At 41.1% G+C, this 18,170-nt stretch overlaps 1 protein-coding gene across 1 annotated transcript; it reads left to right on the top strand.

Moving 5' to 3' along the window:
• The first annotated feature begins 8,769 nt into the window (after positions 1-8,769).
• DMRTB1 (DMRT like family B with proline rich C-terminal 1) lies at positions 8,770-14,210 on the top strand. The gene is made up of 4 exons (XM_057366968.1): positions 8,770-9,148; positions 10,765-10,997; positions 11,567-11,711; positions 14,140-14,210. The coding sequence occupies exons 1-4, from the start codon at positions 8,770-8,772 to the stop codon at positions 14,208-14,210; spliced, it is 828 nt and encodes a 275-aa protein (XP_057222951.1).
• Positions 14,211-18,170: the final 3,960 nt, after the last annotated feature.

The following is an 18,170-nucleotide window of genomic DNA, read 5'->3' as shown; positions in this document are numbered from 1 at the left end:
GCTGACTGGTAACAGAGCGCTACTGAAAAGCAAAACTCTTGACAGGATTTCAGAACAGGGAAAAAGCATAGCCAGAAAACATTAGGGTGACCTCAACATTATTCAAGGATCTAGAAGGCTTTTTCTTTAAGAAAAACATCCATGTGAGCAGAAAAAATATGGAAAATGGGAAAAATGCAAGCTAAGTTTACCAAAGGTGAAGCAGGTTGAGTGAATGAATCTCTGTTGATTAAAAGMAGTGCTTTAATCAATAGAAAGTGATGCAGATAAGATCTATCAGGCTTCTGTAAGGGAAGTTGTGAATAAAATGCTAAAGCAGGAAACAGCCCTTAGTTGTGCCAGAAGAGGGATTGTTGTCTCAAGGGTAGATATTATTGTAATTCTTAAAGGATCAATACTGGAATCTGCCTTATTTAATATTTGCAGAAATGGCTGACACAAAAAGAGTATGCTAATGAAATTCTGCTGAAAGCAAACACTGAGAGATATTACTAGCACAGAGGAGGATTAAAGGCTCAAACGGGAAAGAAATAGATACTGTGACAACTGAAATAACAGAAATTGAATGAAATTTAACGGCTTATAACGTATGTATGAAAAACCAACAGCAGGAGCTCAACACTTGGAAACCTAACATGGAAGAGATCCTTTAGTTGAACASAGGCTACCTGTGAGTCACTGCTGTAGAGATATCAGTGGCAAAGCTGAATGAAATCCTAAAATCTTCTTGGTATGGTGTTGTTAATAGATATATGAAAACTGCAATACAACTGCACGAGGCATTCCTGAAATCTCATGTCAAACATTTATTTTTATTTTCCATGTCTGAGTGCAAGGATGGGTAGAAGAGCTCATTTATATAAGATTTCCTACAGATAATGATGTTTTTATTTGCTTTTTAACCATTGTTTTAAAAGGGTAACACTTAACGAATAACACTTGGGAAAAGTAAAGATTAAGATCTGTGTACTGAGTCTGAATTAAGAATATACACACATATTTTATTTATGATGTCATATTCCTTTACTAAAGACAATTAATTACATTTTTTAGAACTTCTACATTTTGTAAAAGATATTGTATCTAATTGGTGAATATATTATACCCGTTCTTCTATCTCTAGTTATTAAAATACAGTATAGATTTGTACAGTACAGACAAGTACAGATTTTTTATCAAGGAGCAGGAAACGTTTGGATGCCTGCCAGTAAATATTCTGTGAATATTTCTTCCCAATGCAAATGAGAGACACTGTCATTAACACTTCAACCTTGAGAATACAGTGTGCTCAAAAATACCAAACTTGTTTGGTTTTGTATGAGTTCTGAGGTAAAAAAATGCTAAAATAAAATACAAATATTGTAAATATGTGATTTCACATAACACACTTTAGTCAGGAATGCTCATTATCTGATTGTATTAATTCACTTTATTATGTGTAGTCATGTTAGTGTTTTCATTCCATTAAATACTGAAAGATGAATCTTATACTAAATATGTGAGGAAGTTTACTATAATATTGGCATACAGCATGTTCCAGGTCAACATTCTCAGATTCATTGTCCAGGGAAAATAGGAGTCATAAGTTAAGGGACTGGACTCCTAACAAAGCTTAAGACAGCAGTCCTGTTGCGTGCAAACTGATCAGAACATGAAATTTGTGGGCTCAATCTGCTTTGAGAGCARGCTCTCCTTCAGGAATAAGAACATTTTTAGTGAATGTTAATTCTCCTTGGAACAAGAGCATTAAGCTTAAATGTGTGATTTTGATAAGACTTCAACCCTCCAGTGTTTCATTTTAAATCAAAATGTGTGTGGGTTATTTCAAAGTGATGATGCTGTTATTTCAAAGATGACTGTACACGTGTAGAACAAGACAATCACTGTTGTCCAGCCAAAACTAGGGATCCTTACGAAGGATCATTGCTCATCACCAGCCATCAGGCACCATGGCTTCCCACCACCACTGACCTTGTATTTGCTGGTATTTCATATGCACAGAAGAGGCTGGGCAGGCACAAGTCTGAGAGGTTCCTGGCAGCTGCGCACGGGTGGGTGAAGGCGCCTGCTCTGCTGCTGGGCACTCACTCGGCTGCCCTTTGCCTCCCTCCTGCTGCTGCGGGGAGCCGGAGCTGTTGATGGCTGCCATGGCTGCCCAAAGCACGCTGCTCCACCGAGGCCAGGCTGGGAGCAGAGCAGATGCCCACAGCCACTGCCCAGGAAAGAGCTAAACAAGGGACTGCCTGCAGCAGCCACTGCTGTGGAGGTCAATCTTTCCAACAGCACAACCCCGCAGCTACAGGCAACCTTTTGTGACAGTTGGGTCCCACAGCTCCGGGGAAATTGAAGAGATGATTTGGTGTCTTTTTCTATTTGTTTCCTGGAGTTGATCAAACTAAACTTTCCTGACTTTAAATCAGTTTTGGTTTAGATTCAAAGGAAATACTGCTAACAACCTATTGTCTGAATCTGTTAGTTCTAGCTTCAAAATAACTAATCTTTCAAATACTTACACTTACTGTGATGAAAGACAGTCTGATTTCATGATCACAAAGTATRAAATGCCAAGGAAATATGCCTCTTTGGTTTCCCTCTTGTTTCTCCAATGAAAAAACTTTAACATGACTTCACACCAGGGCATGCTTATCGTTATATTGGTCAAAGCTGCTGGTCAGATGTCTGCTACCTTCATGTCTTCTTCATCCATAATCTCTGCTGCCACAGGTGATTTGCTGTCCACTTTTGAATAAGTGGATTTATTTTTTAATTTGCTGCATCAAGGTGGTAGAATAGAGGATGATGCCCTATCAATGCACTGATTTTATTTTCTATTCCAGTGTTTCTTTTCTACATTGTGTTAGTGGTTTTGAAGTTCCAGGAGCCAGCTGAGGKAGCTCACCAACACATTTCATTTTGGAAAGAGAGAAATGCAAGTTGTCTTAACACAGCCAGGACATCAGTCTATCAGGGCAGGAGAACTTTGCTTCCATTTGGAGACAGGCAGACACCTTTTCAACTTCTTTTTTTATGTTTGTATTTGCAGAAGTCAYCTCCTGTGAAAATGTGCCTCAAACATTTGTACATGTACATATACTGTATATATAACCTACAAGATTCTACTAAATTGGAAAGATTATCTTGTCATTGTCCATAGAGAMATTTTATGGAAATAACAAAGAGAAGAAATGCTTCTTAAATAGCATCCTTCAGCATACCTGGCTGGAATGGGCTAATGCAAATATATCACTGTTGGTGCTTGTACTCTTTTCTCCACTACAAACCACAGTTTCTCTCTGACATACAGGGTTAAGGAGCCAGCAAGAAGCTTTATCATCTCACTGGGAGTCTATCAATTCCCAGAATCATCCCCAAAGACCAGATGATGTTCTATTGGTGTGAATACCAGAAACCAATTCTAGCACGCATGCCAGAGATTAATCATCACTAGTCTTGTCTGTTCTCTCTCCAATGTAAACATTTTGATGATAGTCTATCATTCTATGCTGGTAAGTAACTACTATTTGGTCATTTCATTTTTATTGGCTTCACTGAAGTATCTGCAAAGRATCCAGGCTGAAGAGGAASAAATTATGGCAAACAGATGGTTTTATTTATTTTGCATTGTTCAAGTTACTTCAGATATTCTGAAATCTAATTCAGATGTGAGGTGGAGAAATGCAGTTAGAAAATGTGGGATATGTACCAGTGTTGACAATCACAAATGGAATCCTGCCCTCAGCAAGTACACTTGATGTTTGTAGTGGTCTTTCAGCTGTCTCCTGCCTTATCCATCTATTAGCATTGCTTTAGGCTTGCTGACAAGGTAATATGACAATTTCAGCACAAAATAGGTGCTAAGCAAAGATGACTCTAAACGGGCCACCTACTTACTGTAGAGAGCGTGACTTTTTCTGCATGAAATCCTTTTTTTGCTGTTTGGGAGAATTCAAATGTGATTTTCTGTTCTTTGTGTCTAAGATAATATGACAAGAACTATAGCTGAGGGGAAGGGGAATGAGGACTCTGGATTAGAAATGTGTTTATTTCTCTAGGCAGAAGAGTGATTGACAAGCCCAATGGTGTCCAGGATAAAACCCCCTAAATTTGGGAGCAAACTGAAGTAAAATGGTGCCATAACTRAGGYACCCCTGCAGCTGCCATAGCWCTGCCAGAGTGGACTGTTCTTTGGSTTTTCAGTTTCTCTTTTATCTATCAATGCCTACAAAGGTGACCTTCCAAGAAACAAAAGATTTCTTCTGAAGTGATAACTATTTTCTTAGACATGGAAATATAAGCAAACTATCAGACTTCGATGATATGTTGATCTGTATTTATTGCAAACTGACTGAACATCTCCCATTGGAGTTTTTTACTGTGGATCTATTTTTTTCTAGATAGGGATCTTTAAACACTCTATCACTTATTTGGGGAAAGCATCCATGTGTGTGTATTTATGTCTGTCTCACTCTTTTCCCCTTAATGTATTTTATTTCCTGCTTACGTGAGAGGTATATTAATGCAAAATAAGAACTGGTACATATTTGGTTTCTTTGCTGGGGTAGATTTCCCTCCTGGTCCACCCCACCCTTCTGGAAGTCATGAAACAACCAGATCACAGAGTTTCCGGTTTAATCAGTATTGCTTTTCTCTTTAATAAAGATCTTGTTAAAATAAATTACCAGCAGTGTTACTAATAAAGGCTCTGCTGTTAATATTTAAGAACTGTTATACATTTTAAAGATACTAAATTTTAAGTACTCGAGCTTTATTTTAGTTGTGTTTGTTAAAGAAACCAGAAGTGCTTTTCATAACTTTGATAAATTTTTAAGACTTCAAAATACGTGTAAACTCCATCCAATTTTCTCTGATCACAGCATAGAATTTCACCTTTTTGATACAGCAGATGAAAGTCAGCATCTAATTGTGCTGTGGTTAAACTGTTTTAAATACAGCAACAAAAAAAAACCCACCCAAAACCAAACAAACAAAACCCTCCACCCCAGTGGAATTCCTGCATGCATTACAGAAGACAACATTTTAAAATTAATGAATTTATGTTGAAAGAGAATTGAAAAGCTAAATCTGTTTATTTCCATTTAAACAACTTAGCTGCGACAAGGTTTTAAAAAGGTGTTACCCAAACACATTTCAGCCATTTCAAATTTTAAGGTAGAYATAGTATAATCATATTGCACTGTTTCTATGCTGCACTTATCCTCACATTTAAAAAAAAAATGTTTACTACAGTACAATTTCACACTGATTAGAAATGTGGAAAATGCAATGCACAGAAGTGACTGGAAGAAGTTTATTCATTGTCATGTAGGCTTGCTTTGGGCAGGATCAGACAGCCTCGTGAGCTTGTCAGCAGAGAGCTGAGCCCTGCAGTTGTGTGACAGCACTGATGGATGTGTGCTGCTGTGAGCTTAACACAGGATTTGGTACTGCTGCAGGTCAGCCAGAGACTCTCTGAAACACTTTCATATTTTTATAAGGAATTTCTAAATATGAGGATGCTAAACATGCTACTTATTAAAATGATATTCTGGGACAGGTGAAGGTGAGAGTCCTTCTGGGAYAGTTCTGCCTTTGCAGGTAAATCTCCACAGGTCGATTCTGCCCTGACTGAGCTCTAAACCCAGTTCTACASAGTTATAAAGCAGATGAGCTGRTAATACAATTGCTATATCAATTTTTGCATAATGACTTATGTCASTACATAATAGGCTCTTCCAAACAAAGGTAAAAAGATAACTTTTGAATAGAGGATTTAATCTTCATATTGATGTCTTAAAAATGTGAAAGATACTCTTGGTTTTTATGTATAAGAAAATGTATTTTGAACCAAGCGTGGATATATTTATTAATGGAGATCTCAGACTGAACAGATTTCTTGATTAARTCGTTGTTGCTTTGTGAAATGTCAGAACAATTTTCTTGCCAAAAAGCATTTACGGTATGAWTATTAGCTAGAAAGTCTGAGAAGGAGGAGAAAAACCAAACCCCAATTTTCTGCTATTCACTTATATGACACTCTTTTGATTTGTTCCCTTTTAGCTAAGTTATTGCTTTCCCTCACTGTTTCATGTACAAAGCAAACAAAGCAAACTGCATGCCAAAACCACACACTTTATCTGATTCAGAAGTTGCAAAGGAGTAGAGATGTTATTGCAATTGATTTCAATAACACGAAGTCAGCAGGTTACCTTCCCTTCATTTTGGCAAGATAACAATTCTTATAAAGGCTACTTCAATGCACAACTGTTTACACACTTTATGTTCCACTCCCTTCATATGTTTCATAAAATGCTAGAGAAAACTAAGTTTTAAAGAGTCTTTATTGAGCTTCATTTTCTTTCAAATGTGAACAAAGAAGAAAATTATAATASAAATGAAGCTGAATCCACATACGAGGCTACACCTCATTCCAAAAATGTACTTTGAAATTGTTCTATCTTCTCTCTTTTATGGTCTTGCTTACAGTGTGTGATTAGGCTAACTCAAATGTATATACAAACAACAGGATTGGAGTAACAGAATTCTTTGAACTTTCTGCAGAAATAAGGAATTGCCTCACAAGCAAAGTAAAATGTTTACTTCTGTACAAAAACCAAGTCTAGTTATGTTTGAAACAAACTATATGGAGGGTTTAATAAATCCTGAATGTTTAGGTGAAAGCTGTTCAAAAGAAAAATCCACATGACTTTGAAAGATATGGATAGTGAAGAAACTGGTACAGCCCATGGTTGGTATACCATTTCTGAAAGGGAAGAGATAAATTTCTGTGTATTTGAGTAAATGTCTTGAAGAATAGTATTATGTGACTCAGAATAGAAAATTACTGGAGAAAATACATGTGCCCTACCTTTCTCCCTCTCTGCTCAAGTATCCAAATGAACACAGATTGGGTATCTATGAAAAGATATAATCACAGTTTTTTAAAATGTGTCATCCATCCTCTTCCATTCTACAGCTAAATTAGCACCTTCCCAGCATACAGTAAAAATATGGAGCATAAAATTAGGAATATTTTATCTGTCTGCATTTAATACAGAGTCAATGTTTAGAATGAGTAGGGGAAGATCAAGGCCTTGGCACAGGCAAGCAGCACGGCATTGAAGAGCAGTGTCTATTGAAGGCACATCAAGCAAGCGCCTTTCTGACCTGAAGAAATGGTAACACACACATGCCCAGGCACATGAAGATGGCTCTCCAGACAGAGCTTCGGAAGCCATCTCGGGAAAACCGCCTGCAAAGGGGCACAGGGAGCTGCTGGCACTGCCCTGCAAATGGGCACMGGATCCCTGACCGCAGGGGTGCAAAGGCACGGCTGAGAGCCCTCCAAAGAGCAGCTGCCGATGGCTCAGTCTGCGATTGAGACAGTGAAATCTGCAGGCTGGGGTTGGGCACTGTGCTCGGTGGTCGGGGGATTGGGTGCATTTGAGGACTTGGGTCTGAATTGCTTTCCAGAGCAAGTCCGGGCTCCGATGCCGGTATTACCCTTACAAAACATTTCCCCGGGAGGCAAAATCSTACTGCAAACCTACAGGACTTAGGTGCAAACTTCTCCTGGGTCTTCTGCAAAGTGAGAAGCCTGAAATCTCGGCTGAGCTTTGGCGGGCACACGGGCTGCGTGCTCACTGCAAACAAGACTGTTGCTAACCACACTGTAGCCGAATCTCTAAAGCACATGCTGTGCTCGGGGCCTCACCCCCCAAGGCGTTGAAGAGTTCACCCAGGTTTTGCAGCATTATTTGCTCCAAGGGAARGGCCTCTGTCAGCTTCTGCAAAACGAAGCCCATTGCACATTAGAATTGTTTCCGAGCAAGCAGGTAAATGTTTCTTGGTCCTCTTGAAACTTAGTAGAAAGCTTCACTACTGCTTGGATTAATTCTTAGGTGTTCTCCGTACATAGAAGCTATTGCCACTTTAAGATTTTAACCCAGAATTAGCTATTGTATAGTTGAGAAAATTCAGCAGCCTTGTGCCTTACGTTGCAAAGTGAGGGGTTTTCTCCTGAAATGGGCTACTGTGTAAACTGTGGGTTTGAAGCTACCAGCAGTAACAAATAACAAGCGTTTTCAAAGCAACACCAGAACTGGAGCATTCCTGTATTTCTAATTGTAAGCCTGCCTTTGTTCCCAGAGAATAAGGAATTCTGAGAAAAGGAGACAGGTCTTTGGAATGACAACCCACTCGTCTTAGTACCTTCTTTTGAAAAACAGAATGATGAAAGTGTTCTTTTTCTGCTSAGGCAGTCACTCCTCCTGATCAAGAGAAGCATGCTGCAAATTGGAAACAAAACGGGACTGGAATCCTGTGCATATGAAAAGCGAATGCATGAAGGGTATGAAAGTGGGTGCAGATGTGGAAGTGCCAAAAGGGAAAACTATCTTTTAGGGCACTACAATGAGGGATGGCGCACTTCTGTCCRGGCACGCCCGGCCCTTCCAAACCCCCAATCCCTGCAAGCACCAGCACAGGGCAATGTCCCCGCAGGTGGGGCCCGAGCTCCCCCGCGGCTCCTGCAGCCTCAGCCCCCCATGGTGAGAGCTCGGCTCCCGCCCGAACCAAAGGGKCGCAGGGGGTGCCAGGGGGAGCCGCGCCTGCAGCGGGGCAGGGAGACCGCGGGGCCGAGGGCGCTCCCCACCCGCTGCCATGGGCTCTCCTGCCCGCCCGCCCGGGTTGTTACATGCCGGGCAGCGCTGKACCCCATATAACAGCCAAGGGAGCACACGGCTGGGGGGTCGGAGCGGGCGCGSCGGTGCAATGGAGGCGGCCGAGGCCACAGCGAAGGCACTGCGGGCACCTAAGTGCTCCCGCTGCCGCAACCATGGCTTCGTGGTGCCCGTCAAGGGCCACGCCGGGCACTGCCGCTGGAAGCTGTGCCTGTGCGAGAAGTGCTCCCTCATCACCGAGCGGCAGAAGATCATGGCAGCCCAGAAGGCGCTGAGGCAGCAGGAGACCGAGCCGGCGGCCAGGGCAGGTGCAGAGCCCGTTCCGTCGGGCGAAGGCCGTGGGGCGGCAGCCCGGGAGGAGGGTGCCCCCGAGCACTGCAGCCACGAGAGGAAGAAGGGCGCGCAGCCCGATGGCGGCGGCAAGGGCACAGTGTGCTGGGCGCCACCGCCTCCTCCCTTCAGGGACGACGGTAAGGACCTGTCCCCAAAGCTTCTTCCCATCATCTACCTGTGTTCTCCCCTTTCCWCTTTCAAACGCTGCCACTTGGCTGATTCCTCAGGCTCCGGGTGCCCGGAGAGCCGCTTCTTGGTGCCTCTTTCCTTGCCTACAGGCCACTGGGCTGCTCCATGTGCAGCCTCATCACGTTCCCCKGGCAGCTCCGCAGCGCGGGGCGGGAACGGCGTCCTCGGCCTCGCCGGGCCTTGCGAGCTTCAAGCTTAAGGGAGCGGCTTTTCTCTGAAAGGGGAATTAGTCTGGGAATGCAACCCAACTGGGTCTGCCCTACATGTTTCTCTGAGCGCTGTCACGCTGTTCATAAACCCACAGGCACAAGCTTCCAGCCAGAAAAACGCTAAAAGACTCTGCGATGGCAGGTAAATAGGGAAAGTACTGCTGCAGCTGTCTGAAGCAAGCATTTTATGGTAGCACTGCAAAAGAAACAGACCTTTTGGCCTTAATTCAGTCCTGTAGCAAAAACTAAATTTGGCTGGGATGACTTGGTGTAAAAGTGCATTTGATATTTAAGAGCAGGACATAGATTTTGCAGGTGGAGCAGTTGCATGGCCTGTCATGTCTTAAATTGCTTTCTTTAAYAGAGCCTTTCAAGTGACTTATCTAGTTTATTACTATTTATTATAGTAACTTCGTTCTATTACTATAATAGTAATGTTAATAATATAATAATAATGTTACAAGAAATCTTTACTGRCTGCAGTAGTCAGTGGAGACTACTGGAGCCTCTGGAGAGTTGGCAGCCTGCAAGAAAAAATGTTGTGAGGCCCCGTGGAAAGACCTGGACATCTCTACTCCCTGCAGATTACTGTCAATAACTTCCCTTTTTTTGGTTTGTTTAGGAATGAAATTATGTTTATAAATAACAGTAGCTATACACGTCTRTCAGTCCTTCCCCTAATATTTTAACCTGCTGACCAACTTCAAAAAAAGATTAGGTACAAACTGTAGTACTCCAGAARTAAACCTACTTTCAAAGCAAATTCTTTGCCTTCTCTATCAGTTGGATGATGGGTAGACAAGAAGGACCCTATTTATATTCAAATAGCCACTCCTTATGACTTCAGAGAGGCCATATAAGATTCAAATGCAAGATAAAAAGTGAAGTAACTGATTTTTGCTTCTGAAGTTGCCTGTGTATAATCCTAAAACTAAGTGTGTTGTAAACTAACTTAAGAAGCGACAGAACTCCATTATTAGAATGCTGAAGTCAGAGCTCTGCTATTTACGTGGAGTTTTGTTATAAAKACTGCTAGAGTAAAAAATTAAGTTAGGTTGTTTTGTTCTTGCTGATGTAATGAAAGAATAAAATTCTGCAGCCAGTGCTTTATTAGGGACAAACTTTACAGTGCACAAGGCAGAAAAAAAAGCAAAATAACTACATTACAGTTTTACCTGCTGTACCTTCCCTTAGTTCCTGAAAAAAAACCCACAAWRTAAATTMATGGGGAGCTAAATGTGAAACCAAAGGAAAAGATTCTCCTTTCTGAGAGTGGAATTTGTTCCTGCAGCTACTTCTACGTAACTCYGTAAAATTACACGGGTATTTTTATTTGTTGTTTTCTTGTTTCCTAGCTCACCCTGCTTTTCCTCCAGAATACACTGTCAACCCAGAATACCTGGAAAGAGAAATCCCRAAAGTGTACCCGGGGTGTTCTGGGGTGTATCCTTACCCTCCCTTTTCTCTGGGCTTTGCCATCAAYGAGCCAAGCAGTGGGGAAGCAGCATCACCGCCAGGGATAGCATTTCAAAGAGGATTCCGGCACATTCCTAGCAACTATGTGTCAGGGAGTGCAACCACTGCATCGGTGAGTAAGGACGCTTTTAATTACCCTGTGCTGCTAATACTGCTTTGTTTTTAGCTGCCTTCTTTCTGTTGAAGTAACCATGAAGAGCCATTCTATTTGTCAGTTACTTCACAACATGTTGATACATTACACTGAAGAAAACATCAGGAAATGATGATTTTAATAATCTAGCCTGCTTTAAGTGCAATTTGTCAGTTGATGTTAATGTAAAGTGATCTGCCTCAAGACCATAAATAACAGATTTATTATGCTTGTATAGAAATTCCCTGTCACGTTTTAGGGGTTACTGAGAAAGAGGATGGTTGCTCCTGGTTTAAACCAACTGCTCCAGTGAGATGCCAGAATAGGTGACCAGGACTTAGAAGGTCAGTTTTGCTGTGACATGGTCTGAGAATTTCTTGCTCCTCAATTGCAGCATGTCACACTGGGCACAATTTTTCCATGTGCCACTATGTGCATGGACATGGCATATGGACAAAAAGCCCAGAAATGGTCTTTTTGGTTAATACAGATGTATCCTGGAGAGCAGTCTTTACATGGMAGGTGATCTGCTTCATGTGTTTCCACAGGTTCCAGATGGAGCTGGAGATTTCCATCAAGGATACTACACTCCTYTGCGTCAGTTCATCCCACCAAGCTTTCTGACAGGGATTCATTACATTCCAGCTCCAGCTTCAGTGAACATTCCAGCTGAGACAACCAAGGAAATTCATGGTAAGGAAGTACGAGATGARCCCTGAATGATTCACTGGTAAACTGGTTTCAATATCTAACCACAGAATGGAAACCCAAGAGACCCTGAGCATGGCTAGTTTTGACCTCTGTGATGAAGCCAGGACTGAGATCCTGAATCCTGGGRCAGATTGTACAGCTCTGGGAAGGGCTGAGCTGGGGAAAGCAGCCTGGCATGCTTGGGCATTCCAGCAGATGAGCTTTCCAGCTTGGGCTTTTCAGCTCTCAATCTCAGGCAGGCATTGAAGGCCCCAGGACTCAGAGCTATTTCAGAAAATGATCTGTTGATGTTCTCAAAAASAAAGTATTTTTCTTTTTATAGTTAGTTTGCAGGGCATATCTTAAAAATTATTGGACTGTATTTCAATGTAAACAAATCATTAAAAAATAATGTGGACCAACACTTACTACGAATAATACGACATTTCTTGCTCATCTGAAAATCCTACTTTTTAATTGCTGGAAAAGAAAACTCGAATCATCAACATTTCTAATTGATTCCCACAGGATTTTAAATTTTTGGTACAGATGAAGTCTTTATGCTCCTCTRTTTTAGGTCTGTTTCATGTACTGTGCCTACATGTGGACATATTTGAGATAATATTCATTTTTCAGTTTTTCATTTGGCTGCAGCTATACTGTGACCACAAGAGGGTAGAGCTGCTCAGAGAATTAACCACTAATACTGGATGTGCAAAGAGCCAGTTTYATTTTAAATTYATTTTTTAAGTTTTTGAAAATGCAGATAAATGAATGCAACTTTCCTTCTCCTACATGAGAATAAAAAATTGTTACGCTGTTTATGAAGCATTACAATAATCACCCAGTGAAAGATCAAGAGGGAGGAGAAATAAGAGAAGTACAATTATCTCATCTGAACTGAAAAGATGGTGGTGGTGGTGATGCGGGACAAAATATAAACTGGGGGTTTTTTTGCCTGGTTTCTCAATAACATAAGACTCGTGCAGCCTCATTTTCTGTTAATGTCAGTCCTTAAAACGCTTATGGCAGAGACACGTAAGGAGCTGTAGCTTTTCTGTTGGACTCTTGAGGGAATGGGAAGGAATTGAGAGTAGCACACAAACATGGGGGACATGAAGTTACAGTACTGCATGAGGGAAACAGGAAATCCAGTCCTGCACTGGTAGAGTGAAGTTGTAGTGGCCAAAAAACGATGAAAACAGGCAACTGGGTAGAGAAGAAACACCAGGAGAGCAGCCTCCCCCAGGGAGAAAAATGCCATCGAATGACCTCAGCCCTTAACACACACCAGGGAAATCACAGCCCAGGCACTGCGCCATAGGAAACAATGCATCAYGGATTGTGTTGCTCAGAGAACAATCCAGTCTTCTCAGTGCTGTGGAGAAAGTAGAAATCAATTCTATTGCATAGCATTTGTGCTTCAGGATATGTAGGAATTTGCAATTGTAACACAGTGAGCAGGGATATTTCTGTATGAGGTCATGCAAAATAGCCTGGCAGCAGAAGATGCAGATGTAAAGGGAAGAGTGAAACAAGTTCTTTGATTCTGGAATTCAAGATGCTTGAAAAAAAGAGAAAAGTTGTAATGTGTAGTCCATAAGGATGTGTTAGGATTGCATAATGTCTTTCCTGTACCAAAATGGAACTTACTCAAACCTGCAGTTAAACCTGGGAACATTGCTTTTCCAGAGACCTCCAGAATTGAGGTAAAATGGGCTTTCTGGCAAAACTCTTGCAGAAAATTGGATATGGAAAGCCCTAGGAGGGCGACAGCTGGTGAGGAGAAGTGTGCATGATCTCTGCCGGAAATGAAATCTCAGATGAAGACAAAAAATAAAAAAACCCCAGGGCTTACCTGAAAAAGATGCTGCTAGGCTAGAAGCTGCTCCCAGGGAGATTTGAGTTAATAGGAGGCCAGTTTTCAGGGGTGGTGTGAAATATAGACCATGTTGTTACACAATTTCATGCAGTATTGACTGGTCATGGTACTGAGATTTGACAAAATAAACACAACGTATGTCCAGTAAAACAGCCAGTACAATATCTGATGGTAGACTCTGATTGCAAATTGTTGGCTTTCTAAAAGAGCCAGTCACAGAAAAACAAACCCCACATTGCCTGTGAGGAGATGAGGGAGCTTTTCATGCAAATGGGCAAGTAAATACTTTATAAAGTGAAAATYCCTAATTGGATTTGAAAAAGGGATTATGAATCAGTCTGTCAAGGCCTTTGAGAATTCACAGAAGTGTTAAAAAGGCACAGCATAGGTTCGTTGTGGATTAGTGGGCAGAAGCGTCTGCCTCATACTTCTATTCCAGTGCAGCTTCAAATGTGGAAATGTTTATTCCAGGTGTAGTAAGAACTGAAACAGTGTTTGGGGTTTTGACTTCTTTGTGTTTTAACTCTGTCATTTTTCTATTCTTTTTAGCTACTGAAGCGGACAGTGAGGATTCAGGGGTGGTTCATGAACGTGGCCAGCCACCTTCTTCCTCAGAATAAACAAGAGACCATTTCGTATATCACACACAATAAATGGGCTGGAGAAGAGCTGAGAGCAGGCAATGCTCTTTTCATTTCTGAGTGTCAGTTAATGAGGGTAGAATGACACTTAATCACTGAGCAGTCACAACAGCTAGAAGGGGATTAGTCCCCTGCCTCACTTGATGATCAATGTTTGAGCTACCAGGCTCACAGCTCTGCCTCCTAAGCACTACAAAGCCCATGCTTCTAAAAGGTTTTCCAATGGAAGAAATAAATCATTATGACTCTGAATTTGTTCTCTGCTGAGTTTACCTGGCTCCCAGAGCATGGTCTCTGAGCCATGTGCATTCTGCAGCATTTTCATGTTCATGACAGTAGTCAGAAAGATGTTGTTTGTATCTGTTTGCTGTAAAGTAAATCCGGTTCTGAATGTTACACAAGAGTTCTGTGATGTGGAGCCTGAAGACTGAGTGAGAGAGGATGTGGAGGCAGCCTGGCTTGCTGATGCACTTGGCTGCCTTAGGGCATGGTTCAAGAGGGGAAGGGAAGGGTAGGTGCTGGTCTAGAAGGGTGCAACAAAAATTTGTGGAAAGGCCTGGTGCCTCCACATTGTTTTCTGCAAGGCACCTTCTGTGTAGGGGACAAAGTGATTTGAAATTACCTCTTGTCCCACAGGCTTCACATCTGACATTTTGAATATCCTTGATKATTTTTCTATGCGATTTCAATGTTGTTTAACTCATGACAGCTGAAGCTAACCAGTACTGATTGTTTCTAAAGGGCTAGACAGCTTTACACATGTGTACTGGAAGTATGCTGTGGGTTGGCCAAGGTGTGGCCCGGGACAAAACACCAGTTAGAATGATAATTAGTCAAATCCGTCCATACTATGATTGTTAGTGATGATCTTTAGTTAAAAATGAATGGTACATTACTGTTTTGCCTGGATGAATTGGTTTTGTATCAGGTGGATCAGTTGTTAATGTTTGAATAATTGGGGTGGGACTTTTGTATAATTAAAAAAAGATGCATTAAACTGTTGTTATGGTTTGATRTGTGTCTGCATGTAATTTTTCTTGCCAAATGTCCCATGTTGCCCTGAACAGCTCTATGTAACAAACTGTCTGGAAAGAGATTTAGGCCTCACTATTTTTTTTCTACATCTGTCTGCTTCTGTAGAGGTGAGTGCAGTAAAATAAACAGCCTTCTTTTCTAATACCTGTATTGATAATCCCTTTCTCAATGCAAGAAGTAAAGAAGTTCTGCTAAGCTGAATATTTATCTTTCGTTTAATGTAGTAGATGATCTGCGGGAATGCTTTGCAGCACACAGTGTTTTGGGGCAAAAGTGAAAGTAGCAAATTTAGAACCGCCAARAGAAAAAAAAAACCCAGAAAAATAYGTTTATCTGTAGCAAAGACTCTGATGTACAACTTGTGATGTATGAGATTTACAATAGGGYCTTTGCTCCCAGGAGTGTCCCAGAACTGCTGTCTGCTTGGAAAAATCTGGATACCTCTTTATTTTCAAAAGAAAATAATCCACAAATAGAAATACCAGCAGTGCCCACAAAGCAGGTTCCTCTGTGGATGGAGSGTTTGGTTTTTATAATGATTTAAGAAAATAGTCATGTGCATGATGAATACTGGACTGGCTCCTTTCCAGATATTTTTCTAGCGTCATATTCAGTGTTGTATTACTCCTTAAATCTCAAAGCAAGGTGGATTCCAGCCCATTTCACTGACTGTAATGCACAGTCACTGTAGATATACTGTACATACAGCACTGTTTGCTCTCTGTTTTACTGGCTCACTGACTGCTTCCAGATTGCCAAGCCAAACTCCTTATTTCCCTTTTCCTCCATCTTTTTGAGCTATCATCAAGTGAACCAAAGCCTTTATTTTGGCTGTCTGAAGGGTAGTCTGGCACTCCAGGAGGGTCTCTCAGTGCATTGCTGCAGATAAGTGGGCATCTCCGGAGGGATGCAGCAAGTTTAAAGAAAAGCCAGAGAAAGGCATCTAAACTGAGAAAGAAGATGGAGAAGCTGATTGCTGGGGGAATCTAAAACTAGAGTCTTTTTTGTGTGGTGTCATTTCACATTTAAGGAAATTTGTCCCCAAGTTCTTGCACCTATCCYTGCCTAGAGAAGTAAACATCTTGGTAAGAGAACTGAAAGTGAGTAACTCCAGCTGACAGGATGAACTGTCTGATGTGGATAATTCAAGGTTTCATTCTTCCACTTTGTGCTCAGCTTGAACTTTTTAACCAAGAAAAAAAAACATTCCTTGACAACTGGTGTTGTCATACTGYGCGCTTAAGGACTTCAAAGTGAATAATTTTAATTCCAAACTTAGTGCCAACCAGTGTTTCCAATAATTAAACTCTGTGATCTCTTCTGACTCCCTTTATTTAAATAAATTACATAGGGATAATGAAATAAGTTTGGATTGAAATGGAATGATTTGGATTAAACAAGTCACTCAGAGGTTGTTCTAGCCTAAATCATCCCAGAATTTAATTGTTTTTTATTAAGCCACACAGACTTTGGTTGAATTAACAAAATTTGTGAAGGAAAAAGAAAGGATGCCTGCTTCTGAAATCCTTCTGCATGCAAGCTGCTACTGGTTGCAGTAGGCAATCAGCATGTATGCAGTTGTCATCATTATTTTCATATTTCTGAGGATTCGCTCAATCTGAACTTCTGAAGATGTGATTCCTAACACTTGACACTTCTGTCAATTTTCTGTCCTTGCTGCAAGTCTCTGAGTCATCACAGAGCCACAAGCTCTTCTTTGTTCCGTGAAGGAGAAAACCTTCTGGAAATTAGAAAACCCGGAATTAGGCGCCACCACTAAATTTACTCCCACCACTACATTCATTACTTTCAGTGCAATTCCTCTTGAGGCTACAGAGTGGACAGCATTGGTTAGGTATGCAAGTTTAGAATCCAGATTCTGAGCTGTCTGTGACACTCGCARACATTCGATTGTTGTAGATCTGCATATTTTTTTTAGGAGCTTTAGAAAAATGAAAACAAACCCAAGAGATTCTAGAAGGATAGTATAATATGTCAATTCTGCAAACATATGTAGGATTCATCTGTCATCTCCCTGCACAGCCTGCTCAATGTTAACACTGTTGGGCTATCGGCTTCTACATCTGGACTGAAGCAGGTTTTCATATGACAGTAATTATAATACTTATAGAGGTTTTTTCTTTTCTTCTTGGAATTGGATGCACCCAGTTGGAAACCTCTGAATCCACAGCAGGACTATAGCTGGCTTTTCCACATTAATGAGTAATTAATTTTGAACTGCAGTCCAAATAAATATTTAATTGCTTACCAATAAAGTCAGCTTGCTGCAAAAATCTCCCCTTAAAAAAATAGTTTTCATGACAGAAAAATTCTTTATGATGTGGAACATAACTATTTTAAAACAGTGAAAACTTTAATTAAATCATTCTCATAGGCGAGTGGGTCTGCTTTTCCCATCTTTTGCCCAATATTTTACCACTGCAACATTAGCATTAGTCACAGAGTTATGTCTCTGCTTAGCTTGCCAGAACGTAAGGGAGAAATCCAAATGTAAAGAGAGAMCTTGTGGAAACTATTCCTGAAATCAGAAAGGGACTGTGTTATTGCAGCYCAGAGAGAGCTCCAGATCCACCCCAGATGCCCAGGCAGTGATGTGTCCACGCACCCACCTTGAGCATTTGATTCTTCTAAATCCTTGCTGATACATCTTATCTTACACAAGTAGGCTTGGCTTCGACAATTCTGCAAGAGCTCCACAAAAACCAGATTTATTTTTGTATTACTTTTAATTACAATGGATAAAATTTTTATCATTTCTTCTTGCTGGCTCCTTGGTTATCGTCCTCAGCTGGAGAACATTAGTGGTGACCTTGCTACTGATTCCAYAGAGTGATCCTCTGTGGATCTAGTCGTGATTTCACACAGTTTTCACTTTTTATTTTA

This window comes from Malurus melanocephalus, unplaced genomic scaffold (genome assembly GCF_030028575.1).
Source record: "Malurus melanocephalus ecotype Western Australia unplaced genomic scaffold, MMel_1.1 scaffold_74, whole genome shotgun sequence".
Classification (NCBI taxonomy): domain Eukaryota; kingdom Metazoa; phylum Chordata; class Aves; order Passeriformes; family Maluridae; genus Malurus; species Malurus melanocephalus.
This window is presented reverse-complemented; position numbering and strand designations above follow the sequence as displayed.